At 35.3% G+C, this 26,868-nt stretch overlaps 4 protein-coding genes across 4 annotated transcripts; 2 read left to right on the top strand and 2 right to left on the bottom strand.

Annotated features, from left to right (window-relative positions):
* The first annotated feature begins 665 nt into the window (after nt 1-665).
* Nucleotides 666-1,693, top strand: LOC133679103 (uncharacterized). Its single transcript, XM_062101615.1, has one exon. The coding sequence runs from the start codon at nt 725-727 to the stop codon at nt 1,595-1,597; it is 873 nt and encodes a 290-aa protein (XP_061957599.1). The 5' UTR covers nt 666-724; the 3' UTR covers nt 1,598-1,693.
* Nucleotides 1,694-2,706: 1,013 nt separating this feature from the next.
* Nucleotides 2,707-3,830, top strand: LOC133680605 (uncharacterized). Its single transcript, XM_062103631.1, has one exon. It carries the CDS (start codon nt 2,791-2,793, stop codon nt 3,733-3,735), a length of 945 nt encoding a protein of 314 aa, XP_061959615.1. The 5' UTR covers nt 2,707-2,790; the 3' UTR covers nt 3,736-3,830.
* A 7,599-nt stretch (nt 3,831-11,429) lies between these two features.
* Nucleotides 11,430-15,418, bottom strand: LOC133679255 (serine/threonine-protein kinase BSK1-like). Its single transcript, XM_062101795.1, has 9 exons — nt 14,916-15,418; nt 14,672-14,807; nt 14,038-14,171; nt 13,812-13,917; nt 13,588-13,673; nt 13,127-13,315; nt 12,451-12,615; nt 12,252-12,365; nt 11,430-11,888 (listed from the first exon to the last, which is right to left on the bottom strand). Exons 1-9 carry the CDS (start codon nt 15,225-15,227, stop codon nt 11,634-11,636), a joined length of 1,497 nt encoding a protein of 498 aa, XP_061957779.1. The 5' UTR covers nt 15,228-15,418; the 3' UTR covers nt 11,430-11,633.
* Nucleotides 15,419-20,662: 5,244 nt separating this feature from the next.
* Nucleotides 20,663-26,437, bottom strand: LOC133680292 (protein ALTERED PHOSPHATE STARVATION RESPONSE 1-like). Its single transcript, XM_062103146.1, has 4 exons — nt 24,896-26,437; nt 24,536-24,726; nt 23,773-23,996; nt 20,663-22,074 (listed from the first exon to the last, which is right to left on the bottom strand). Exons 1-4 carry the CDS (start codon nt 26,199-26,201, stop codon nt 21,330-21,332), a joined length of 2,466 nt encoding a protein of 821 aa, XP_061959130.1. The 5' UTR covers nt 26,202-26,437; the 3' UTR covers nt 20,663-21,329.
* Nucleotides 26,438-26,868: the final 431 nt, after the last annotated feature.

Genomic DNA, 26,868 nt, shown 5'->3' on the forward strand with positions numbered 1-26,868 from the left:
GAAAATAATATAGAATGATAGCCAATTTACAGTTCCAATGTTTATCACGTCCAGAATTACAAAGAAATCATTCTCTTCTTCCAAAAGTTATCTTGTGGTTGGAATCTCAGAACGGAAAATATTTTCTGTACTTCAACTTTAAATTCATACACTTCTATTCGCAAGGTTATTTATCATGCTCTAAGCTGCACAGAGACAGTCGAACCGTCCACCACGTTCACTCACTGGCCTCAAAGTAATTTCTAAAGTCAGACACCGCGAGAAGGCTGATAAATCAAGTATGCGGATCTTGCCTGCTTGTTGAGATACAATCAAGTTTATCATTTAAAAAATTTATTAACAACTTGCATGTTATCAGGATTTATGATATAACCCTGTGGTCGAAAGCAAATAAAACAATTAGTCCCCTCGTGCAGATATGTCTTGAAATATGGACATTTCCAGGCCAATTCTATCTAGAAAATTGGTTCAACGCCATTCGTGTGTGATAATTAGATTAGCAATAGTTGTTGCCTAATGAGTTGGAGATGTGGCTGGGGATGAGACATTGACAAACATAGTTGATAATAATTGAATATCCAAATCAGAATCATATTATTGAGATTCCTCTTGTCTGCCTCACCTCTTGATATATATTTTTGGCAATTGCAACGTAAGAAAGGAAAATTCAAGGATTGATAATTCGCATTCACCAGCTTTAGTCTCTACCCTTTGAGAAAGAAAAATGGCTTCATCTTCTAACCAAAAAACCGGCTTCCATGCTCGTTCTAACAGTTTTCCCTCTAGATTAAACCCAGCCATCACTCAGCTTGATGAGCATTTATGCAGATCAAGGGCTTCTGAAGGTGCCTGTACCTCATCATCCTTGGGTGGCAAACTAAGCAGCCTTCAGGATTTGCATGATTGTGTCAACAAGTTACTTTTTCTACCGCTGAACCAACAAGCAATAGCCCAAGAGAATAATGGTAAATTGATTGAAGAGCTATTAGATGGATCTCTTCAGGTCCTAGATTTGTGTAATGCTGCAAAAGATGCCTTGTTGCAAACAAAAGAAAGCGTACATGAACTTCAATCGATTTTGCGCAGGAGAGGTTGTGTTGAAACTGGTCTTACAAGTGAGGTTAAGAAATATTTAACCTCTAGGAAGGTAGTGAAAAGGGCAATTCACAAGACCTTGAAGGTTATTAAAAAAAACAGCACCTTCACTGCCTTTAATGGTGACCGTGAAACTACAATCATGTTTAACATGTTGAAAGAGGTTGAAGTAGTTTCTCTCAAAGCGTTTGATTCCCTTCTCTCCTTCATCTCTGGACCAGAGGCAAGGACTAGTGGTTGGTCATTAGTCTCCAAGCTGGTGCATCATAAAAAAGTAGCATCTGCAGATGAAGAAACTGATATAAATGAGTTTGCTAAAGCAGATGCGGCATTATTAGCCTTGGTAGATCAGAACACAAGCAAATCCGATAACATCAAGGATGTTCAAACCCAACTCGAGAACTTAGAATTGTGCATTCAAGATATTGAAGAAGGTCTTGAATACCTTTCCAGGAATCTGATCAAAACTCGAGTCTCTTTTCTAAACATCCTAAACCATTAACCGGAACAATCTTGATATAGTCATACTTGTACATTGTAGAATTACACATGTATTATTCCATAGATAATGAAATGATCATATACTCAGTTGCTCAAATTGTGTCCCGGTGTGTTCTATATTTCTTCTTCTTCTTCTTTTTTATCTTTGTTGGTTTTTTGAACAAGAAAGACAGAAAGTAAAGAGAAAAGTTGAGTGAAATTTTCTAGTCTTTCATATCTGTTCTACAACTTGCATCTTACATAACTTTTAATACATAGAGAAAGCTAGGAAGAGACAGTTCTACACATGGAAGTCGATACCTAATCTAACGGACTTCTAGCCTTTACTTAGCAGCTTGTGCAAAATCATATCTCCTGCAATTTCAGACCATACTCCATACATATCAGATTAGGTCCCAAAATATCAGTACATACTGCCTGCATGCACACAACAGTCCACATAATAAACATATATTGCAGAGTACTTAGAAAAAAATCTCATTATTCTGACAACCTTTTATTGCATTTACCACAGCCTCTTTTTGTAGAAGTTGAATGAAAGTGCAATTTTCAATAGGATTGCCTCTATGCTGATGGCAAGGGACAAAAACAGATGTAAATTCTAATTAATTAAATGTTTTAAGAACACAAGGGTGCTGAAAGATGACAGGGTCTGGTCAAGATTAATACAGCAAAATTAACATGGTAGACTCGTAAATAAGTCTGTTAAACATCAAATTTTGCTCTCTTAGCTCATAAATATTGTTTAATCTTAATCATTAAGCACCAAATGAAATTTAATGGAACTCACATGTTAGACTCAAATTCCAGCATATTGAAAGCAATGAAAAATTAGATGGCTGTCTTTCGGTTAGGGGGAAAGTGGAATCATCCAGCGATGTTATTCAGCGGCTACCCGCAGCTCTTATCGTCATGCTACAACTTGGCTAGAGATACTGAAGCCAAAGTTGCGGATCTTGTCTTCCTTTATCCCAATAGAGATTTCAGGACTTAGCATTGTATGCATTAATAAATGACCACTCGTGTGTTGCAGATGAAATGCTAGTATTCAATTCAAGAGAGTTGCTGAATTATTGAGCAAGAGACAATGCGTAGACATCAGGGCTGCCATTTTTCTGAAACATGTTACCGCCATTAATAGTTGAAGAGGATGAGATTCCTCATTTCTCCCTTACCCTAATATATATTCAATAGATGTCAACAGATGGAAAGCACACAGAATTGAATCAATATTTTCAGCCATCAAAACTTCTTTTCTACAAGAAAGAAATAAAAATGGCTGCCTCCCCCATCCGTCAGAAAACTAGCTTCCATGCTCGATCCAACAGTCTACCCTCTAGACCACATCCAATCATTTCGGAATTTAATGAGAATATTTGCAGAGTAAGAGATTCACAGGCCACCTCTAAATCATCTTCATCCTCATCAATAGGACACAAACTAAGTAGCCTTCAGGATTTGTATGATTCTGTTGATAAGTTCCTACAACTGCCACTTACCCAACAAGGCTTGGCACAACAACGCAATCAGAAATGTGTCGATGAGCTCCTAGAGGGATCTCTCAGGCTCTTGGATACGTGCAACTCTACCCAGGATGCACTGTTGCAATCAAAAGAATTCGTTCGTGAGCTTCAATCTGTTATTCGCAGAAGACAAGGAGGCGTTGACAGCGAGATCAGGAAATACATTGCATCCAGGAAAGTAGTAAAGAAGTCAATAAAAAAGGCCTTGAGGAACTTGAAGGGCATGGAAAACAGGCGCACCTTCTCTAATGAAGAGTACCCTGAGATTATCATGTTAAGAGAGGTTGAGTCCATCAGTCTTGCCGTGTTCGAATCATTACTATCATTCATTTCCGAACCGAAGTCACAAGCAAAGAAAAGCGGCTGGTCATTGGTTTCCAAGATGATGAACCACCACAGAATAGCATGTGAGGAAGAAGAAACAAATGAGATTGGATTTGCAATGGCTGATTCTGCTTTACAATCTCTTATCAGTTGCAAAACAGATAAGACGATGGATGTGCAAAAGAAGCTAAACAATTTGGAGTTGTGCATTGAAGATCTTGAAGATGGAATTGATGGCATCTTTAGGCGCATGATCAAAACTAGAGCCTCCTTTCTCAATATTTTCAGTTAGTGGCCTGCAAAATCAGCCAAAATCATACTTTGTCAATGGATGAAATATACTTGTAAATATTTTTATATATAATTCACATACTTTTTATGAAACTATATATATGTGCTCCTTATGAGGTTCTTTCTATTATGGTTTTAGGACTGTTGAATTTTATGGAATCAAGACTGCTGCAGACAATGAAGTCCAAGGCTGTGAAGATTGAAGATTAGAAGATTGTGTCTTAAGTTTTTAGTGTTAGCTGAGTATTGAATTAGCTTAGCATTAGGTTGAGTTTATCTTATCTTTAAATAAAGGTCATGTTGACCAAGTTTAGGATTGAGTTCAGTTTATTCTTAGTTAACAGATCATGTTGATCAATTAGCTGATTAGGATTAAGTTAAGTTTTGAATTTTAGCTTATCATGTACAAGAAGAAGTTGGTTTCAACTAAAACTCTTGTAATTTCTTTTATCTATAAATAAAGAAGAGGGATGGCAGTAACCAACTCGATTCTGCCCATTTTTATGCAAAATCTCAGTTTTTAGTGTTCTTCCCGTGTTCTTCATTTTTCTGGAAATTCCAGATTTGAATCTGAACAGTGCATGGTTTTGGGTTGATCTGAGTTGACTTTTGTTGACTTTTGTTGACTTTTTCGTTTTAATTCCTACAATTGGTATCAGAGCAATTAGGATCTTAGGTGGGATTGTGTGAAACACGAGTGGAAGGTGAGATTTACAAAAAGGGGAATTCAAAGTCATTTTTTGGTGAGAAACGAAAAATGAATTCTGGAGCCAGTTTTTCAGCAACTACACCTTCATTTGCAGGGGTGAATTATGGCACCTGGGCTGTGAGAATGAAGGCTTATTTGAAGGCATTTGACTTGTGGGATTATGTGGATTATGGCAAGGAGCCAACTCCACTAAACGATGATCCAACCATGAATCAAATCAAGTACTTCAATGAAGAGAGAGCCAAAGGTTTTAGAGCACTTACCTGCATACACAATGCAGTAAGTGAAGAGATATTTTCCAGAATTTTGGCATGCGAGACTGCCAAAGAAGCTTGGGACAAGCTTAAAGCCGAATTCCAAGGAGATGAGAAATCAAGAAAAATGCAAGTTATGAACTTGAGAAGGCAATTTGAAGGGCTGAAGATGAAGGAATCAGAATCTATCATAGATTTTTCTTCAAAAATCTCTAAACTTGTTAATCAAGTGAGATTGTTGGGGGAAGATTTTCCTGATTCCAGAATTGTGGAGAAAGTATTGGTGTGTCTACCGGAGAAGTTTGAACATAAAATATGTTCCTTGGAAGACTCAAAAGACTTCTCGGAGATGAGTTTCCAAGATCTTGTAAATGCCTTACAAGCAGTGGAACAAAGGCAATCTTATCGAAATGAGGGAACAAGTGAGAATGCACTTGTTGCTTACAAAGGAAAACAGCAACAATCTTACAACTTCTCCAGAACCAAGCAGATTGGAAGGAAAGATAAAAGCAAAGAATGGAGACCAAATCACCAGAATTCAAGTAGTTGGCAACCCAACAACTTGACAGTGAAGGAGAGAAAGGAATATCCTGCATGCAAGTATTGCAAGAAAACCAATCATTCTGAAGATTGGTGTTGGTTCAAGAAGGTGCAATGTAGAAATTGCAATCAGTTTGGGCACTACCAGAAATATTGCAAAAACAGAAAAGAAGAAGTAAAACAAGCTCAAGAAGAAGAAAGCTTGGCAGTAAAGGATGAGCATTTATTTGTAGCTACAATGCACAACATGCTCAGAAAACCAGAGGAGACAAATTCAGTGTGGCTCATTGACAGTGGTTGCACAAACCACATGACAGCAGACCTCTCAATTTTTTGTAGCTTGGATAAAAGCTATAAATCAAGGGTGAAGATAGGCAATGGAGACTTTGTAAAGGTTGAAGGAAAAGGAGCAATAGCAGTGGACACAAGGGCAGGTACAAAAACTCTACATGATGTCTTGTATGTGCCTAATATTAATCAGAATTTGGTGAGTGTGGGTCAACTATTAGAATCTGGCTATTCTCTATTTTTTGATGATGGAATGTGTGTTATTAGAGATAAAATGGGGACACTTTTGTTGTGTGCAAAAATGGCAAATAGATGCTTCAATGCAGATTTGAAAGAGATATGTTGGACTGCCAACATGTGCAAGAATGATGAATCAATTCTTTGGCACAAAAGGTTGGGACACTATAATTATGTTGCATTGAACAAAATAGCTGAGTTACAGATGGCACGTGGATTACCAAGCATACATGATCAAGGTAATCTTTGTGAGGCTTGTCAATTGGGAAAGCAAACCAAAGTTGCTTTCTCAAAATCTGTTTTTAGAGCAAATTCGAAATTGCAGCTCATACACACAGATGTGTGTGGGCCAATGCATGTTGAATCTTTGAATGGATCAAAGTATTTCTTGCTATTTGTGGATGATTATAGCAGGTATTGTTGGATTTATTTCTTAAAAAACAAGGCTGATGTGTTCTCTAAGTTTTTGTTGTTCAAGGCAGAAGTGGAACTTGAAACTGGACTGAAAATGAAGATGCTAAGGTCTGATAATGGTGGAGAATTTACTTCCCAACAATTGGAGAATTACTTGATGAAAGAAGGGATTAAACACCAGTTGACCGTGCCTTACACACCTCAACAAAATGGGGTAAGTGAAAGGAAAAACAGAACCTTGATGGAAATGGCAAGGTGCTTAATGTATGAGAAGAAAATGCCCTTAAAGTTTTGGGCAGAGGCTGTAAACACAGCATCATACATACAAAATCGTGTGTTTTCAAGAGTTTTGGATGATAAAACTCCTTATGAAATCTGGTATGATGTTAAACCCAATGTTGAGCATTTAAAAGTCTTTGGTTGCATATGTTATATGTTGATACATGATGTTAATCGAAAAAAGCTAGATAAGAAGGCTGATGTAGGTGTGATGATAGGCTATAGTTCAAAATCTAAAGCCTATAGAATATTTGATGTTATGGCTAACAAAGTTATAATTGCAAGAAATGTTAAGTTTGTAGAAGATGCATCATGGAATTGGGAGAATTTGGCAGTCAACTGGACAGATCAAGTTCAACATGAAGAACCAGAATTTTATGATGAACTTGAAAATGAAAGAGACATAGATGATGAACCTGTTAGGGGGACAAGGTCACTAGATGACATTTACAACAGGTGCTCCATGGCTGAAGCTGAACTAGTCGAGATTGAAGAAGCAATGAAGTCTAAGGTATGGTTAAAAGCTATGCAGGAGGAGCTTGATATGATTGAAAAAAATCAGACCTGGATGCTTGTTGACAGACCTGCAAACAAGAAAACTATTGGTGTTAAATGGATATTCAAGACAAAGATGAATGCGGATGGAAGTATCAACAAACACAAGGCAAGATTGGTTGTAAAAGGCTATGCTCAAGAGGCTGGGATTGATTACACAGACACCTTTGCACCTGTTTCTAGGCATGAAACAATGAAACTTTTGCTTGCACTTGCTGCACAAAAGGGCTGGTATGTGTTTCAATTAGATGTGAAATCTGCTTTTTTGAATGGTGTGTTAGATGAGGAAATATTTATTGAACAACCAGCAGGTTTTGATAATCAAAATCCAAACCAAGTGTATTTATTGAAAAAAGCTCTTTATGGGCTCAAACAAGCTCCTAGAGCTTGGTATAGTAGGCTTGATGATCACTTGCTGAGTTTGGGATTCAAGAGGAGCATCAATGAGGTAACACTATATGTGAAACATGTTGATAATCATGTGCTAATGGTCTCTGTGTATGTAGATGATCTTCTAATTACGGGTGATAAAGGGCAGCTGATTGAAGAGTTCAAAACAAGCATGAAGGAGGTCTTTGAAATGAATGAGCTTGGGTTGATGTCTTATTTCTTAGGCATGGAAATAATTCAATCTAAACAAGGAATATTCCTATGCCAAAAGACCTTTGTGCAGAAGATACTAACCAATTTTGCAATGGCAAATTGCAAACAAGTTTCTACCCCTATGATTTTGGGACTGAAACTTGTTAAAGATGATGGAGCACCAAAAGCAGATGGGAAGGTTTATAGAAGCTTGATTGGGAGCCTATTATACTTAACCATTTCTCGGCCTGATATACTTTTTGCTGTTAATTATTTGTCTAGGTTCATGCAGGAACCAAGCCAAACGCATTTCATGGCAGCCAAGAGAATCCTGAGGTACTTGCAGGGAACAAAAAATCTGGGCATGCATTTTGCCAAGAACAGTGAGAACAAGCTTGTTGGTTTCACTGACAGTGATTGGGCAGGTAGTGATGAATGCATGATGAGTACTTCAGGGTATTGTTTTGCATTAGGAGTGAATGTTTTCAGCTGGATTTCAAAGAAACAATCAGTTGTGGCACATTCCACAGCTGAGGCAGAGTACATAGCAGCTTATGTGGCAGCCAAGCAACTGGTGTGGCTGAGAAAAATGCTAAAGGATCTTGATTGTGATCAATCAAATCCTACTGATTTGCTATGTGATAATATGTCAGCTATAGCAATTTCAAAGAATGCTGTGTTTCATGACAAAACGAAACACATGAAGATCAAATTTCATGCTCTAAGACAGTTTCAGCTGGAAGGTGAATTGGAGATGAAATATTGCAATACAAATGATCAATTAGCTGACTTGTTTACTAAACCATTAGCTAAAGGAAGATTCGAAGAGCTAAGGGAAAAGCTTGGGATGTGCAGTCTTGAATCCAAGGAGGAGTGTTGAATTTTATGGAATCAAGACTGCTGCAGACAATGAAGTCCAAGGCTGTGAAGATTGAAGATTAGAAGATTGTGTCTTAAGTTTTTAGTGTTAGCTGAGTATTGAATTAACTTAGCATTAGGTTGAGTTTATCTTATCTTTAAATAAAGGTCATGTTGACCAAGTTTAGGATTGAGTTCAGTTTATTCTTAGTTAACAGATCATGTTGATCAATTAGCTGATTAGGATTAAGTTAAGTTTTGAATTTTAGCTTATCATGTACAAGAAGAAGTTGGTTTCAACTAAAACTCTTGTAATTTCTTTTATCTATAAATATAGAAGAGGGATGGCAGTAACCAACTCGATTCTGCCCATTTTTATGCAAAATCTCAGTTTTTAGTGTTCTTCCCGTGTTCTTCATTTTTCTGGAAATTCCAGATTTGAATCTGAACAGTGCATGGTTTTGGGTTGATCTGAGTTGACTTTTGTTGACTTTTGTTGACTTTTTCGTTTTAATTCCTACAAGGACATCCATTTTTTAAGCCAAATTATTCATTACATTTAATTTGCACTCACTTTAAAATTATTCATTACTTCAATTTGTGTTTAATTAGTGTTTTAGAATACAAGGAAAAACTATATAAAAAAAAACATAAACATGTTTAATTAAAAAAATAAAAACAGAGATATAAAATAAATATATTTATAAGACAGTTTTGAAATGATTTTTTTGTTCTTTTAAAACAGAAATGACAATGAGACATTTTCTACTCTGTCTCAACTATCTTCCTATCTTTAGTTCAATATAAAAAAAAATGATAATTTTCAATTAATAAGATCTTTTCAATGCAAAATTCCCAAAACAATTGAATGCAAAATATTTGGATTCAATTTCTTAATGCCTGGGACGAACTAATTGCACTTGCGTTTTGGGAAAATAAATTAGTAAACTTTTCTATTGCAACTTGGAAGTAATCTAAGAGTTCTGAAATGTTAGGCCAATAATGAATGCTGCACTGCTAAGTTTTCTTGAAATTTACGTCAGTATGGTTACTGTCAAGACTGTATTGTCTCAACAGATAAAATCTTTGACAATAGATTGTCAGAATAATGAAAGCTTTTGCTAAATACTCTACAGTTTATGTTTAGTATGTGGACTGCATGTATGCAAGTAGTATGCACTGATATTTTGGGACCTAATCTGATATAAAACCTGATGTGTATGGAGTATGGTTTGAGATTGCAGGAGATGGTTATGCACAAGCTGCTAATTAAAAGATAAAAGTCTGTCAGATTTGGTATCGATGCAGGGGATCTGAACAGTTGTATATGGATCTGTTATAACAGCAAAGATAAGTGGATCTTATATTAAGTTCTATTAGCTGCGTTCTATAAGGGGCAGCCCACTGCAATGGATGACATAGGGAAGGCCTTATAAAAGGGTTAGAAGATACTGTTTGATTCAGTTTTATTATTTTTCAATTTAATTTTGGATTTCTAACCTTAATTTTGTTTTTATTTCTCCTATCTATTTAGGTTTCTAATATTTCTTCTTTGTAAGGTCATTAATTTCATGTAAATCTTTTTGGAGAGGCAAGCAATCAGAGAATAAATTATTTAGAATAAAACACGGTTAGGGTTCTTGCTTTAGATTATTTTCAGAAATTATGTCTTCTTTGTTCTAATCCTAATATGATTAGGTTCAGCTGCGTCAGGTATTGACTTCCATGTGTAGAACTGTCTCTTCCTAGCTTTCTCTATGTATTATCAGTTATGTAACCTGCAAGTGGTAGAACAGAAATGAAAGACAAGAAAATTTCACTCAACTTTTCTCTCTAGTTTCTGTCTTTCTTGTTCAAAAAACCAACAAAGGTAATTGCTGGCCTCGCAGTAATATCTAAATTCTAATATAGCAGAGAGGCATCACCAAATCATGTATGCGGATCTTGCCTGCCTATTGAGCAACAATCAGACCTGTGATTTAAGACTTTTATAAAGGACTTGCGTGTTTTCATGAATTTTTATATGACCAATTTGATTTTCAAACAGTTCTCTCGTGCAGGCATGCCTGAAAAATGGACGCTGCCAGGCCACCTGTATCTAGAAAATTGGTGTAAAAGCCATTCATGTGCGCGATAATTAGGTCGGTACTATACCTTATCTTCTGTCAATGGGCTATGGTAGTTGTCTTGTGAATTGGAGATGTGGTGAGGGAGGAGGCATTGGCAAACATAACTGATATGAATTTTTGATCCAAATCGAAATCTTGTAGAAGAGATTCCTCGTGTCTCCCTAACTCCGCGGTGTATATTTAGGCAATGATAACAATGCCTACCACCCATGCTTTCTTCAAACCATGTGCTGCTGCTTATGATGCAATGCGATGAATCCATATAATTTGATCAATCTAGTCCACACAGACCAAGTTTATCTAATAATAATAATAAATAATATCTTTCTTCAGACATCTTCATATTTCACGATAAATCATTTCATGGATCCGGTACTTCAGTCCAAGGAATAGAGCAACATATGCTGGTGTGCAGGGAAGGCCAATATTGTAATAATTTTGGGTTTAAGAGGCAACTACGACTTAGAGCAGATTAGTCCAAATTACATGAAAACTGGAGGGCAGAAGTAAGCAGGTTTAGTGAAATGCGATAGGGTTGCACTTGCGTTCAGCGGCCAAGAAAGACCTCAAGATTACATTTCTCATTTTCTTCCCTGACAGCTTCATTAGCCACAACAATCAACTTAATCTTACCTTTGTCTAAATCTAATAGACTTGAACTTAACAGATACTTTGATTTGGGGTTAATCAAGATAACCAAAACAATTCAACTGCTAAGGATCAAGCTCATAAATATAAGCAAGGCCGAAACCAACCTGAAGGATCTCGGTCATCTCCACATAACATATTTCCAAAACCAGGCTCATTGAAAAACTTGTAACAAAAGCTCCATCAAAGAACAAATCAGATCTTCAGAACCCCAGTAGAACGGGAAAAATTATACATGCATTAATGAGCAAGTGTTTTTTTCTTTTCTTCTCTACATTACATTGATGAAAACAAATTCAATTCACAGCTCAAATTTTACACAAACTTGGGGTAGCCTCGATGACAGTCGGTAGTGGTGTGTGGATATTTATTATTATTATTATTATTATTATTATATATCTTATTCTCATGATCCTTTTCCACCTCTTTGCTTCTTTTCTTCTAATGCAGCAGCTTCATTCAACATATCAGCAGCGTCATTGTGCATGTCAAGTTTAGCAAGGGCAACTGACTGCATGTAGAAGGCTGTTGGCCAATCTGGATAAACACACTGTGCTTGCATTGCATCTCGAAGAGCAGCATCTGGTTGATCACACAAAAGAAAACAAAGACTGCGCCGAGCAAAAACAGTTGGGGAAACCATGGTTCCTACATCGATGAACTGCATCAAAAACAAAGCTAAAGGTTATGAGAACATATGTTCAAAAATCTTATGTCTTACTAATGCTTGTGCATATTAGCACGTAGAGAAAAGTGGAGCTGTTCTGAGCACTGCTTGAAACTAAATAATATAACATCATTTTCTGAGAAAACCAATATGCTCTGTAACTCATTGACAAAAATGAAAACAAAGTGTCTGAAATACATGTCTCAATGAACAAATATCTAATCAATGAAGATGTGGAATATAAAATGAAAAGGCATGCTTCAAACATGTGTTACTAGTTTGGGTATGAAGCCATCCTAAAAACGACCAACTGGCTGAAAGTTCCAACGAATAACCAAGTACCATTCAAAAACATACCTGAGAATAACAGTCAATGGCAGTTTTAAAATCTTTGTCACGGAATGCAAAGTCCCCTCTCTTCCTCGATTCCAACATATCTCTCATCTGCTGCGTCCACTCTTGGAACGATAACTGAACCAGACCATGTTTCACAAAACCTATCAGCATAAAATTCAACAATATAAATATACAAGATTTTCTTTTCTAAAACAATTACCTCATTTGTTCCCTCATCATCTTTGTAGTGTGTCATAACCAAGATCTGATGAATTGCTGTTAGGTCCATCCGTGAACAGGCCTCCCCCATTGGGGAGAGGGGGCGCTGAGGAGTTGCTGGGGCTTCCTCGTGCTTTGATATTCCGAGCATTACATATGATGGAACCTGACAGCCCAGAACTTCAATTATTAGTTTCTCAACACAAAATGATGCTGCTTTGATCTTCTTCGAACAACATGACTAATATGTGGAGATGATCCCATATGAAAGGAAAAAAAAAGGAATGGGCATCAAGGAACTTAATTCTATCTGTAAATCTTTTTCTTTAAAAAAAAAACAGAAGAATATAGTGTCTTTTTATCAGAATGTGATTTACTCATTGGTGTTCAAAGTCTTTGAGTTGTGATTTGAAGCTTGAGACATCCAAGACATTTGTTAAATTGACAGAGTAAATAACCTAAAGAAAATCCAAAAGTATTCTGGCACTGCATTGAAAGTGTTTGTAGATACATGTTATTTCCAGACCAAGGTTTTCACCAATGCCAAATAAGAAAGCAAAATATCTTCCAAACACATCCAGTGACAGGTCCAGAATGTTTCAATCTCTTTAAAGGAAGGATAGCTTAAATTGATAACTGAAAAAACAAAATAGATGACATCGATTGAATTTCCTTACATCAGGTTTCGTTTGCAGTGGAGCTAGTGTTGTAACAAGGTCCTTTGTACTAGGCCGTTCCCTAGGTTCATATTGCAAACATTGAGAGGCAAGCCCAACAACCACAGTTGCTTCTTCTGTAGAAAAGTTTCCTTCCAAATGTGAATCCATCAAGAGAGTGATGTTTTTTCCCCTTATCATATCAATTGCCTGCAGTGCAAACATTAAATTAATACCCAATGATACATCTTATAAAAATCAGCAAAACTTGAAGAAATATCAACATCATATCTATGTGATCCATGTATAGCAACCAGCAAAACCAAGATGAACTTTTGATCATACTAAAAAAAAAAGATGAATTTTGGTGATGCCTGATGTTTTTGCTGAAAGGCATAGCAACATTAGCATATGCTTTTTGATTAATAGAACCGTACAAGATTGAATCACAATGCAATCTGCTATGAGCGAAGGTCACTTACATGACTTGGAGGGATATGCTTTCCACTTAGCAAATCCAGAAGGACAGTACCAAAGCTGTAAATAACACTTTCAGGTGTGACCCTTCCTACAAAATTCAAGTTAAGGCAAAAACAAGAAGCATTGAGCCAAATGCATGGACAAAATACAGCTATTCAAGTTGAAGAGATGAAAAATATCATAACACATAACAAGCTTGCCGATATAAAAATTTGACAGTAATTACCATTTCTTAGATACTCTGGAGGGGTGTAAGCAAGATTAGTACTATAACTTTTCCCATCTCTACTATTTTTCATCAAGCCAAAACATGAAAGGCGTGGATCACCATCCTATAAGGTCCATTAAAGAGGATTTATAAGCACCCTAGATGGCAATAAATGCATGGTATTTATGAACATAAAAGAACCATGATACTGAGTGATAAGTTCTTAGAAACTGAGAAGGAATACCTCATCAAAGAGAACCCTATAGGCATTCAAGTCATGGTATAGTGGACGGCCCTCAGAACTACAATAATCTAAGGCTTCAGCAATGTAGAGGGCTACTCTTAAACGCATTGCCCATTCAATGGTTTGATTTTCCCCTGTGAAGAATGAAAGAAGACTCAAGTTTAGACTTTGATATCTCAGCATAAAGCTCACATCAACTGAATCAAGGACCAACCCCAACAATGTCATAACACATGGAAAACATTTTCTAACTGCAACCAAATCAATTCTGCAGTAAAAAGGAAAGGACCAACCCCAACACTGTCATAACACATGGAAAACATTTTCTAACTGCTACTTGATGTGAGTAAATTCAATAATGCATTGATTAGGAGCGGAATTGGCATTATTGAATACATTACTTGAACCTTGAACAACAATTCAAGATTTCAACAAACTAGAAATGTAGCAACAGGGAGAGAAATTTATTACTCACCATCAATCAAACAATCATTTCATTCATGGATAAATAATGCCAATCATGATTATACTTCAAGTTCAACACAATAAGACTATAACAAGCAATCAATAATGGAAGAAAAGTAGTCAAACCAAACAAAAGATTCAAGAAAAGCATACACACACAAACACGTACAATGGAATAAATGCTTAGCTAGGGTGTCATTAGGCATGTACTCAGCAACAAGCAGCCTCTCATCTCCATCACAGCAATACCCTATCAAATTAGCCAGCTTTTTATGCCTCAACTTCCCCACCCCCCATGCCTCCTCCTATAACGACAACAACCCAATTCACAAAAGCCATCAAAAAATCAGGAAACCATATAAAGAAACGAACTTGATAAGCTCAAAACTCAAAGCAAGAAACTTTATGGATACCGCAAACTGTTTAGGATCAGGCCAAGCCATCTTCGTAAACTTTTTAACAGCGATCCACCTCCGGTTTTGAAGCCTGCCTTTGTAGACAAGATTAGGTGCCTTTTCACCACTTTCAGAGACTATGTTATCAGGACTGAAGTTATTCGTTGCTGTTTTGAGGTCAGGGAAAGAGAATTCACAGAAGGAAGGGATTCCTGTTGCAGGGTCAAGTACAATTGAACCTGATGGATTAAGAGGATGTTGTTGATGGGTTTTTTTGTGGTCTTTTTCTGGATGAGTTTCAGCTAGAATTGAAGAAGAACAACAACCCATGATAGTACTATGTGTTGTTGGTGATGACTGGTGATGGGTTTCTTTCTTCCTTGATTTTGATTTTGGCTATGGATAGAGAGAGAGACAGATGAATTAATTATTATTATTATTACAAGAGTTTTATAGTTTTAAGAAGTAGTTGTTGTTTGTTGTTGTGTTCTTTCTCTTTGATCCTTTGCCATGTTTTTCCTTTCCTTTCTTCCTTTTTGGTAATAAAGGGAAGGGCTTCATAATTTTAACAGTAACGGAATATTATTACAAATAAAACAAAAAATTCATCGGTGTTTCACCGTAGATTATGCACAGTATAATTTATAGTAAAACGACTGAAAAGTTTTTCGACGATAAAAAAAGAAGACATACTGAAGGGTAAAATTATATTTTTACATGTTTATTACATAATATAATTATTTTCATGTAATTAATATTTGAGAGGTGTTTTTGAATTTTTATATTTTTTATATAGTTTAATTACCGCATAACTCTTGGGATCAACTTTATTTTCTAAGGTCAAGGAGCATTTTAGGTTTTTTAACCTTGATTTTCTTAGAATTATTCTATAGATTAAAAATGTTTTGATTTTTCTATAATTCAGAAAAAAAAAAAAAGATGGTGCTTGCATCCTTTAAGCAACGTGTGTGGCGCTTTTTAGTGGTCGTTGGTAGCCTTCTGCGACTGCATCCAAAGCATCATGCCACCTTTAACAACGTGTGTCGTCTGTTGTTAGCCTTCGTGGTATAGAGGAGTTCCAGCGATAATTTTTTTTTTATCCCCCCTCTTTTCTCTCTCCTTCACCTTAAAAGATCTGTTGGCCTTGCAAAGTGGTCCTCAATCATTTAAATGTATTGAATTTGAAAAAAAAAAATTAATTTCATCCCTTGGCATTTGATTTTTTTATTTTTTTATTAAATTTGATCCTTATTTTTTTATTCCTATTTAATTTTCTTTTAATTTTTTTATTGGATATTATTTTTTGATTTAATCTCTAATCATTTGATTTAAATTCTTTCTTTTTTTGTTGTTAAATTTTATATCCATTCTTATGATTGCAATTCTTTTTATTTTGAGTTCTCTTCTTGATTAATTAATTTTTGCAATTTCATCTCTTATTGTTTAATTTCATTGAATTTTCGTATTATACTTGGTGCTTTTTTTATCATGCTTTTAAAACTCAGCTTAGAAGTCGACCCTCATAATGTCCTTAATCACAGGTTAGGTCAGATAACCAGGGTTACTAGAGTCAGTTGAAGTTTTTATTGTGTGGGAAGTAAAAATGACATTATTTTGATATAAAAAAATAATGGGAAAAAAATTTACGGATGTTGACATGATTTTTCCCTAACTAATCACTTGATTTTTTATTCAGCTAAAAAGTAAAATGATATTGTTTTAATAAAAAATAATAGAGAAAAAAATTCAATTATGATCCTCTCTTTTTTCATTAGTCTTTCTTTGTTTTGGATTTTTTTTTAGATTGTTTTTTTCTTCTAGTTTCATCCCTTTCCATTTAATTTTGTTTCATTTTGTTTTTATATTAAATATGGTGTTCATTCTTTTTATTGTTGTTTTTTTATCCTTTTCTTGGTTTTTTTTCCCTTTCAATTTCACCTCTCAACGTTTTATTTCATTTCTTTTTTTTTTTCTAAATTTAATTCTTTTTTTTTAATTGCTCTTTTTTTTTAATTTGTTTTATCTTTCAATTTTTTCTCTCAACATTTTATTTTATTTGTTTTTTAATCTTATTTTGGTTCTCATTTTCTAATATCTCTTCTTTATCCTTTTTATTTTTTTATTCTATTTTTTTATTAAGTCTCTTACTATTTACTTTCATTAGTTTTTATAGTAGATTTTGGTTATCATTGTTTTGATTACTATTTGTTTTCTTTTTAGTTTTTAAGAATTTTGTTCAAAATTTCTTTTTGTCTTTTGTATAGTTATCTTAATCTCATGACTAGAGTTGCTGGTTTTGAATATTAGCCCGATTTAACTTCAATTTTTTTTTAAATTTAATCATTTAATATTAAGTTATTGAGCCTTGAGCTCTCTATTTTATTTATCTTTCCTTTCTCTGGGATTATCCGAATAGCAAGTTAGTCAAGTTAACCTAGGTTCACTCAGGTTATCACTGTTTAATTATCTTTTGTATGTTAGAAAAAAAAATTAACTCGCCTCACAGCATAACACGGGTAAAAAAATTTAGTTAATAGTATTATTAATTAACTTCTTACTTTTTAACTGTTGTTTTCAACTGTTCGGGGGTACAAGTTTTTAATAGGTGTCAAACATGACTCGAAATGACCCAAGACTTGGGTGGAACCCTAAATCTATAGGTTAACCCGGATTTATCCTGAAATAATATTGTTTTGGATAAAAATTTTAAAAAATCATTAAAATTAACCTGATAAAGTCTTACTTGGGTTTGACCAAGTTAATCAAGTCTCAAATTGACTCATCGAGTCACCCACGTCTGATCTAGCAAACTCTTAACCCAGTTCAAAAACAAACCAATCATGAGTTAAGTTTAAGATCAACAAGTTATCGGTTAGCTTGATAAATCAAGCTTAATAATTATGATAAATTTATGACGGGAAAATTTTTTAAAAGATTTACGAGAAAACACATTGTGTACAAAGAATTGAACCTTAATTAATAATGGGCATGTCTATTTGCCAACCACACTAACCCTCCAAATTACAAGAGATGAGAATGAGAGATATTCGGATTTATTAGATTTTTTTTTACCATGTGAGAAGAAAATTGTGCTTCTAAAGTTGTATTGTGATTTATATGTGCTTGTAAAACTTATATTTGCTAATGGAAAAATGTAAAATTATGGAAGGCATGCTATTAAAAGACTATTTTAAAAGATTTGGCCAGCCCCTTGAATTAGGAGGATCCATATCGGCCAGATAATACTGTATTTGGGAACTCATTTTTATAAGATTAGAACATTCTTTTTTTTTTTAACCCAGTTTATCTATTTTCCTAATAAATGTGTTATAAGTCTCACACATTTAATCATCTTGCTTTGAAAATTAATTAAAATTTAAATTACTTGCTATAATTAAAACATTTCCACTTGTATAATTAATTAATTAATTAATTTCCATAATTGAGTAAAATCCCCATCCCATAATTCAATATTGTTGAACATAGAAATTAAATTAGATCATCCTTTAAAAAAATATTAGGAAACTCATTTGATTTCCATAGAATTTTTCTTATTCAAGTGGTATTTGTTGTTGTTAAAGGAAAGAAAGTTTCAGAGTTGCCACCAGGGAAATTATCCATATCATAGTGTAATCTCAAAAATTATTTCATGAAGTATTTGACCACCCATAACGGATACTGAGGTTAGGCTTGGTTAATATAGCCTGTTTATTTTTAAAAATTTTAATTTTTTTTATGTATTTTTAGATTATTTTAATGAATTGATGTTAAAAATAAATTTTAAAAAATAAAAAATATATTATTTCGATAATCGCTATCAAAATATCAAATGAATTAAAAGATTTTGACTAAGTTTTACCCAAAATCAACCAAGTAACAAGTCGACCGGGATTTTTAATCATATAGTGTTAAATTACTCTTTTTTTTTTTTCAATCGAGACATATTTAAGCCCTAAATTAATCAGCTCGTAGGTCGTCCACCATACCTAATTAGTTTTATAACAAGGATTAATGGAACCAAGATTAATCTCTTTATGATATTCTTGGACAGCTTTTGTTGGGCAGAATCATTGGTCTACGTATTAAAAAGGCAGAGAAAATTTTGGTGTTCTTTTGTGTCCTCTGTTCTTGTTATTGGCTCTTATCATTAGATACCCAAGAATGTCATTGTGTGATTTTTATTTGTTTGTAATGCGAGTCATGACACTTATTATGCATAAATTGATTGAAGGCATATATTCTGTACCAGGTGGTCTTATTTCTTTTTTCAAATCACCCTACGCCGTCTTGCATACCTAACTTCAGAAAATTAGTATTTTAATATATTTCTAATTTAAAATTATTTTTAAAAAACCTCACATAACCAAACATACATGAAGCAAAAGATTTAATTACTTAATCTGGATCACAGCACTAAAATAATTCCATGTAAAATATATTAAAATAAATTATGAATTTTAATTCTTAATTAGTTCAATGTTAAAAAATAAATTTAAAAAAATTAATTGAAAAAAACATAAAAAATAATTTGAATCAATTCGTCAAACTCATAACCTATATTGAGATAACTTCATAGAAATAAAATAAAATAAAAATGACTTGATTTAACTCAGGTTAACTTACTAAATCCCTGACTTTAATAATAAGACTGAGATAACCTTATAGAGAGAAAATAAAAAAAATTATAAAGTTCGGTTTCTAATCACCCTTATCGAACTCAATATTGAACAATAAAATTTATAAAAAATCTAATTAAAAAATGGCAGAAAAAATAAGTCAATCAACTAGGGTTAACTTGTTAAGAACTATTGTCAGGTCATAAGGCTGAAATAACCTAATAAAAAACAAACATAAATAAATCGTTAAGCCTAACTCTCAATTAAATACGATATTAAATGATGACATTGAAAGAAAAACCAATTAAAAAATTAAGTCAATTGGGTTAACCTATCAAATCTACAACCCGGGTTATAAGATGAAAACAACCCAAAAAAATCCAACATTGAAAAACTTATGACCCAGAACATGAGACCGAGAACCTGGTTTAACTAGAGTTAAGATGCCAAAACCCGCAATTTTGATCATAAGACCAGAATATTCCATAGAAAATAAATTTAAAAAGATTATGAATCTCAATTCATAATTAATCTAATGTTAAATGATAAAACTAAAAAAATTAATTAAAAAATAGCATAAAAAACAATTTGGATCTACTCAAATTAATCTGTATTATTCCATTAAATTAACATAATAAAAAATAAATCTCTCTTTCACACACACGTGTCAAGATATGCCATGAATGTTAATTTAAACCTATATCAATTCGTTAATTTTTTTAATTATCCAATTTATCCTAAGCTTAGTCATGAATAGATGATGCACCGTACCCCTTTCAAATCTATCACCAAAATAATGGCATTTGCAGGATTCTGTTCTTTTACTGTAGCAGAACATTAATTTTTTACAAAAAGCTGGGTGGGAGAGCCCTCCATTTTTGTGCAAAGCATACAAGACCAGTTGTTGCCTTGTTGCTAGTATGTCAGCGCAATGCCTAAAATGAGAAAAAATAAGTCATCAGTGTGGGACCAGCCAACATGGATCCCTTTCCATAGCCACATTACATACACCTACGGCCCAGAGCTGCATAACCTGTGCCTGTGCAAGGGCTAAAGCATATACAGCCCTGCAATTTAAAATGTGATGATAACAGCCCAAAACTGCACTTAATTCTGTGTCTGCCATATTGTTGTGTTTGCAACAACTCCGAAAAAAACTATTTATTGAAAGCAGTTCATTGAAAAGGGATGTACAAAAATTAATAGTGTCAATAAATATTCCAAGGAAAGAAGTTATTTTACCATACATAAGATGTCTCTGGGCATTTCCATGACTTGCGTCAGACATGCCGGTGAAGCTACAGTAACTCATCCTCTTTCAAAATAGAGGGGAACTATCGTGAACTTCTCAAAGATTGGTCCTTATTTCCTTCCCGAGAAGGCTACTGGTCGTTGCCGAAACTTCGAGAATGCCAGAGTGGTGGATCGATTTGGTTTTACAACATCATGAACTTAATGTCTGCTGCCCGCCCCTTGGCATCCCTTGCAAATTGTTACCCAATTGCAATTGTTACATGATGCAATTAAATTCTTCAGAGGTGCGAGAAGGATGATTCTCCTCACAAACTTGGCGATCCTCCCAAATCTAAGCTACCAAATATGGCTTGCCCCCTGTTGAAGAATTGAACAACCTGGAGTAGTCCATTATGGACCACATTTGGAGTAAGAAAAATCCAGTGAGAACCGAGCCAGTTGAACCAATATCATGGATTGTTGAAGATCGTCCACCTTATGCAGGTTCTCATAGGGCTGCAAGTTCTGGACTCGAAACAAACTAATGAATAAGGAGAATGAAAGTCAATTGCACCATGCAGCTCTATGAAACTCTTTCATGTTCTCGAGCAAGCCTTTCTTCTTCACTACGTTGCACAAGCTCCTCATAAGCCTTCATTGAATCAGCCATGAATCTCTCCATGGCCTCAAAAATCCGTTGCAGGCTCCCCTGGAGACTACTATTACTAGTGTCACTTTGATATACAATTTTTCCAGTTACTGATAGACCATTACCATCCCCGGCAACCAGGACAATTTTCTTGTCCAATGCCTGAATCTTCTTCTGTATCTTTTGATCCTTTCTATCTAAGTCTCTGACTTTACTCTCCAAATCCTTGTTTGTCATCAGTCTCTGACGCATTTCTAATTTGTCATGCTCCCAGAGTTGAAAAACACTCGATGCAAAAATACGCATTGCGTCAATTACTTCCTTTTCAGATATTCTATCCATAGCTTGTGCCCACTGATTACAGATTACAAAAACGGGGGGTGCACCCATCCTACCAGGAGAGAAAGGAACTATGCCATCTGGTGTTTCTTCTGGTTCGTAAAGAAGACACTTAACGAGCCAGTTGTTCAAGGATCTCACATAACCTTTCTGGGCACCAATCCAACTAGAGAAACTGGAAGTCCAATTAAGCAGTTCATGCTCCAGCTGCATTGTGGTATATAGATGATCATCACCGTGCTTCTTACCTGATCCAATGGGACCTAAGCCTCTGGCTTCTCTAATTGCTTGACACTGATTGTGATGACATTCAAGCATGCTATTCCACATTCTGGTTAACCTGAAAACATAAATGGCAGAAAAACCATCATCAAGACTATGATGAATATTAACATTGAGTCACATCCACATGGAAATTGGAGTCATAAAGTTTAGCATCCAAAGAAGAGGGCAATGATATGCACGTAAGTTTGCTCCTTAAATTTAATTAACGACAATGCAATCTACAAGACCTTTCCATAGGAATCAATTTAGCCTAGTTCTGGTGTGCCTGATATTTGTGATTAAGGCTTTGCGGTTAATGTTGTGGTGGTGGTAGTGTGCCTGTAGAATGCACAGTTAATGCAAACATCATCATAGCCATCATGTGCACCTGCCCATATATACATGACTAACATACAGTTCAATGATAAACACCAACACCTTTCTCTAGACTTCAAACTGCCAACGTATTTCCTTTAGTAAGCATTTACATTAAATCATGTCTTCTAGATGATTAGGCATATTGAAGAACATCAAATAAATTCAAATTTTTCAAATTGGAATCTTCTAAACTTACCTACGTTGAATTACTTATATCACTGTATCTATTGATACGAGCACATCTACAGAACATAAAGGAAGGGCTACAATAACAGTGCTTCCAACACTAAACAGACAGCTTCCATCAATTAATAACTGAGGTAGATTTTTCATTTCCATGAGGTCCCCGCCTAATGTATATATGGAACAATGCTTGGCTCATGAATATGCTCAGATCAAGATTCATTAATGCCAAAACAAACTTCTATTGACAATAGTTAAAGTTAAATAGCTGCTAACCTCAACCAGCATGGTGGGGGGGGGGGGGGGGGGTGATATGCAACAAGTTATTTTGCAGGTTCCTCCACTCCAAAGCTTTTAAGTCACAAGTGTGAGTATTTTCTATATTCAGTTTTGCTGGAAATTATATGGGCAAAGCAAATTAGACTTGCTTACCCCAAAATGAAGCTTAAAGACCACCTTCTGCCCTTTCCCAGAACAGATTAAGGACCTCTCACTCCTACACCAACTCCCCTATGACAAAACTGATTACCTTCTCCTGCTAGATGAATAAATGCCTTACAATAGCTACTTAAAAATAATGATGGAATGCAAATGTTTATAGCCCATGGCCACTCATATTTGCACTCAAAAGAAAGTCCTCCATCTCTGATTCTTGTTTTTAAATTCTAATTTTGACACTCTGTTCAAATATATCTTTGTTAAGGATGTCCCTTGTTACTCACTCTACAATGAAAAGTCAAAACATTTTTGCCTCTTCAAAAGTCATTGATTGCAAGTGTAATAAACAGCCCACACTTTATCAAGAACTTTTGCTAGCTACATCAGCACCATTGGATTAGGGCACCTGCACACATTACACCCTCTGTTCTTTCAAAGCCTTGAGTATAAGAACCTTGGTACATTTGTTATTAAAAAGAAAGAACCTAGATTATGAAGAGCAAAGGCGAAGTTACAAAAGGAACTCTAATACACTCCAAAGTCAACTAGAGTGGAATCCCATGTACAGATTATGTAATTCGTATAAGAATATTGAAATACATACTGACATCAAGAATAAAATGGAAGATTAACACCGCAATCAGTCCAATTTGGTTATAAGCACATATGCTAGTGTGAGAACTAAGAAGTCAATAGCGAAGTACACAGCACATGGTAAGATTAGAAGCAGCTAAAAAGGAAATGGTTCTTAAAAAGAAGGCGCATGTTTACATACCCTTGAATCAATTCATTTAGCTGCGGCCATAGCTCTTCATCCCTAATCTTGTTTATTGTAACCGATATCTTGTCTACAACTTGAATTGCCATTCTTATTTTTGTTGACAAACTCCTGATTAAAGTTTGAGTTGAGTCAACTTTGTGAGCTTCAGCACCCCTCTCATCCAAGTGCTTCAGCTTACGACACTTTTTCTCATGAGCCACCCGCATTTTCTCCTCAGCCTGCAAAAAAGCAAAACCGTGAAACTTCAAGTTCTCCAGCTTCAAGATAAATATTCACAAAAACAGATAAATGGAATATTAAGTACTGCAGTACTGTGCTTTCAGATTCCACCAAATGCAGAATACTGCCAAAAACCAAGTAACGTGCATCACACGAGATATTTAGCTATTTGAACTTCCTGATATAGCAATATGTTCACTGAAATGAACCGTGACAACATTTGCACAGAGATAGCAGAGCTTGGTTGGTAAGTTCTACTCGTTGGAACAAAGAATTTATTCATTGGAAAACATTCTAAGAATGTACTTCCCGGTTGGGTGATTCATCAGATTCCCAAGCAAATAGGTTGGACATGAATCGATTCTTTACATTGTATATGAAAGTAGGGGGAGGGGGAGAACAGATCAGGAACCATGTATTTACCATGTACAATCTATTGAAAACGTATGAATTAGTCAATAAAGTTAGCAGCCTCAATCAATTTAATCCAAAAGGATGATTCCCTGGTAATGATTGCAAAGAATAAAGCAGAACGCACCTTAACTTCTTGATAGAGCTTCTTCTCCCAAAGATATAGCTTTTGTAAAGTAGAAGAAAGATTTTTCGACCTCATCATCAATTCTTCATCAATCTCCAAGGAAGGTGGACCAACCTCAGCATTTCCAGAAGTAGACGGCTGTGAAGATGCTGCAGGTAATGGCGGAGTTACTCCTTGCAACATCTTGGAAGCTGCTTCACACGGATACACAAAAAAAAAAAAAAAACCCATAAAAACTACAATCCATTTAAAAGAAAATTTCTCTCCGCTTCCACATTTAGGACAATAAATAAAGCACCAAGAGAAAAACCACTCGTACAGATCACAATTATGAGCAATCTATTATCTTCCCACGCCTACCATGTTTGCGCTGATACGGGAGCTTTCCCACTTCAAGCATCTTTGCAATTTCATTCCCGCACTCTGAAGCTCTCTCAAATTGAATCTTAATTTCAATTGCCACTTCCAGTGGCCCGCCACCCTTAAATCCAGCATTGCCACGCTCCTCCGACCTCTCATTATCAACAATTTTCTTATCTACCACATGTACCTCATACTTCACTCTATCTTCCTCAGTATCCACACTTGGCCTAGCTTGATAAAGTGAAGCCTCAGGTTCACCTCTAACCCTGCCATCCTCATCATCCATTACTGGTGATTTCGAATAACTTTTATCCCCGTCCATATATTTCTGATCCCCGTGAACTTCCTTCACAACCTCATGTTGGTAATCCTCATCTTCCAAATCCGGAATCCCCTCCTCTTCTCTCAACTCCTTGGAATTCCTACTCGGCGTGTACTGTGGATAACTCCTATCATAACTCTCAAATACATTCAAGAAATCCCAAGCTGAAGCTCGCAAAGGTGAAGGCGGAGCCGGAGGCGGCTTCGACGAGGAAGCCACAGCTGCAGGCGGTGGAGATGAAGATCCATACTGATTCCCAGGCCCATAATAACCACCACCACCATAACCATAACTTGGATATCCAGAGTAACCGTAAGTGCTTGAGTTATTCATTCCATAACCGCTATTCGAATAATTACCATGATAAGCCGAGGACGAAGATTCACCAAAATGAACAGGCTCAGAACTCACTGGCCTTTGCTCATAAACAACAGACGGAGTGGTGCCTTTATTCTTCATATAATTCGTATGAAAAAATCTACCTCCGCCGCCCGGAAACGAATCTTGATCCATATTCATATACTCCGAGCTCATATACTGAATATGACCTCCTCCTCCTCCACCCCCACCATCATCACCACTCCCTTCACCATGACTATGCAACGGCGAGGAGTTATCAGAATGGTGAAGATGCGAAAAATCATCCTCGTCATCTTCATCTGAGTGAAATTGAATATGAGAGCCAGAATTAGAATAAGAATGATGTCCTTTCTTCGGCGAACTCGATTTAACAGCTTTTAAATCTTCACCTTTTTTATCCGGAGGTAAATTCAGCTTAGTAGAGACGCCGGCGGAACTAAAATTTTCTTTCTCAATAAAATCATGTAACGAACTACCAATTCTCTTCAAGGAATGTATATAAGCAATATGAGCTTCCGCCAACGCAAACCGCTGCTGTATAGCTTCTTCAAGAGAAGCACAGCGCTCACGGCAAAGCGCAACTGCCGGTAGATCGTCGAGTTTCGAAGTAGCACACCCCATTCGAAACAAATAAAATAAAATTTTTAATAATATTAATAACTTTTGTTACTAATATTTATGTTTGGTTGGTGAGAGAATGATTTAGGGTTTGAGAAAGGAAAGGAAAGATAAAGGAGGAGGAGGAGGAAGAAGAAGAATAAGAAGAGAGAAACGAAAGATGGAGGAGGAAGGAGAATCTTTTAGCCTGCCGGGAATGTGCGTCGTTTGTATTGTAGCAGAAAAGAAGGAGAGAGATAAAAACATGAGAGAAAGTGTGTTTGTATTTTACCTTTTTTTTTTTTTTAGTTTTGGAGTTTTTTGTTTTTTTAAAAAAATACTGGAATTTGGTTAGTCACCAGAAGGCAACGGATAGCTATTTTTTTGTGGAAAACTATATTTTAGTCCTTGTAAAGGTAAAATGTATACTTCGGTACTTTATAGTTTAAAATCTTTCAATATGATCCTGGTGTTTCCAAAATCTACCCAATTTAACAATTTATCAGTTCGGATATGAAAGACTTGTCTAAAATTCAATTGTATGGAGAAATATTTCTTATATATATTTTCTAGTATAATAATATCCTTGTAATTGAAATCAGAGATAGATTTTCAAGAGAAAAAAAATAAAGGTAAAAGGCTGTATTTGAATTTCTAGCATCATAAAAGATGTTTAATCTACAATGGCTCA

The sequence above is a fragment of the Populus nigra genome, chromosome 19, assembly GCF_951802175.1.
Source record: "Populus nigra chromosome 19, ddPopNigr1.1, whole genome shotgun sequence".
Taxonomy (NCBI): Eukaryota; Viridiplantae; Streptophyta; class Magnoliopsida; order Malpighiales; family Salicaceae; genus Populus; species Populus nigra.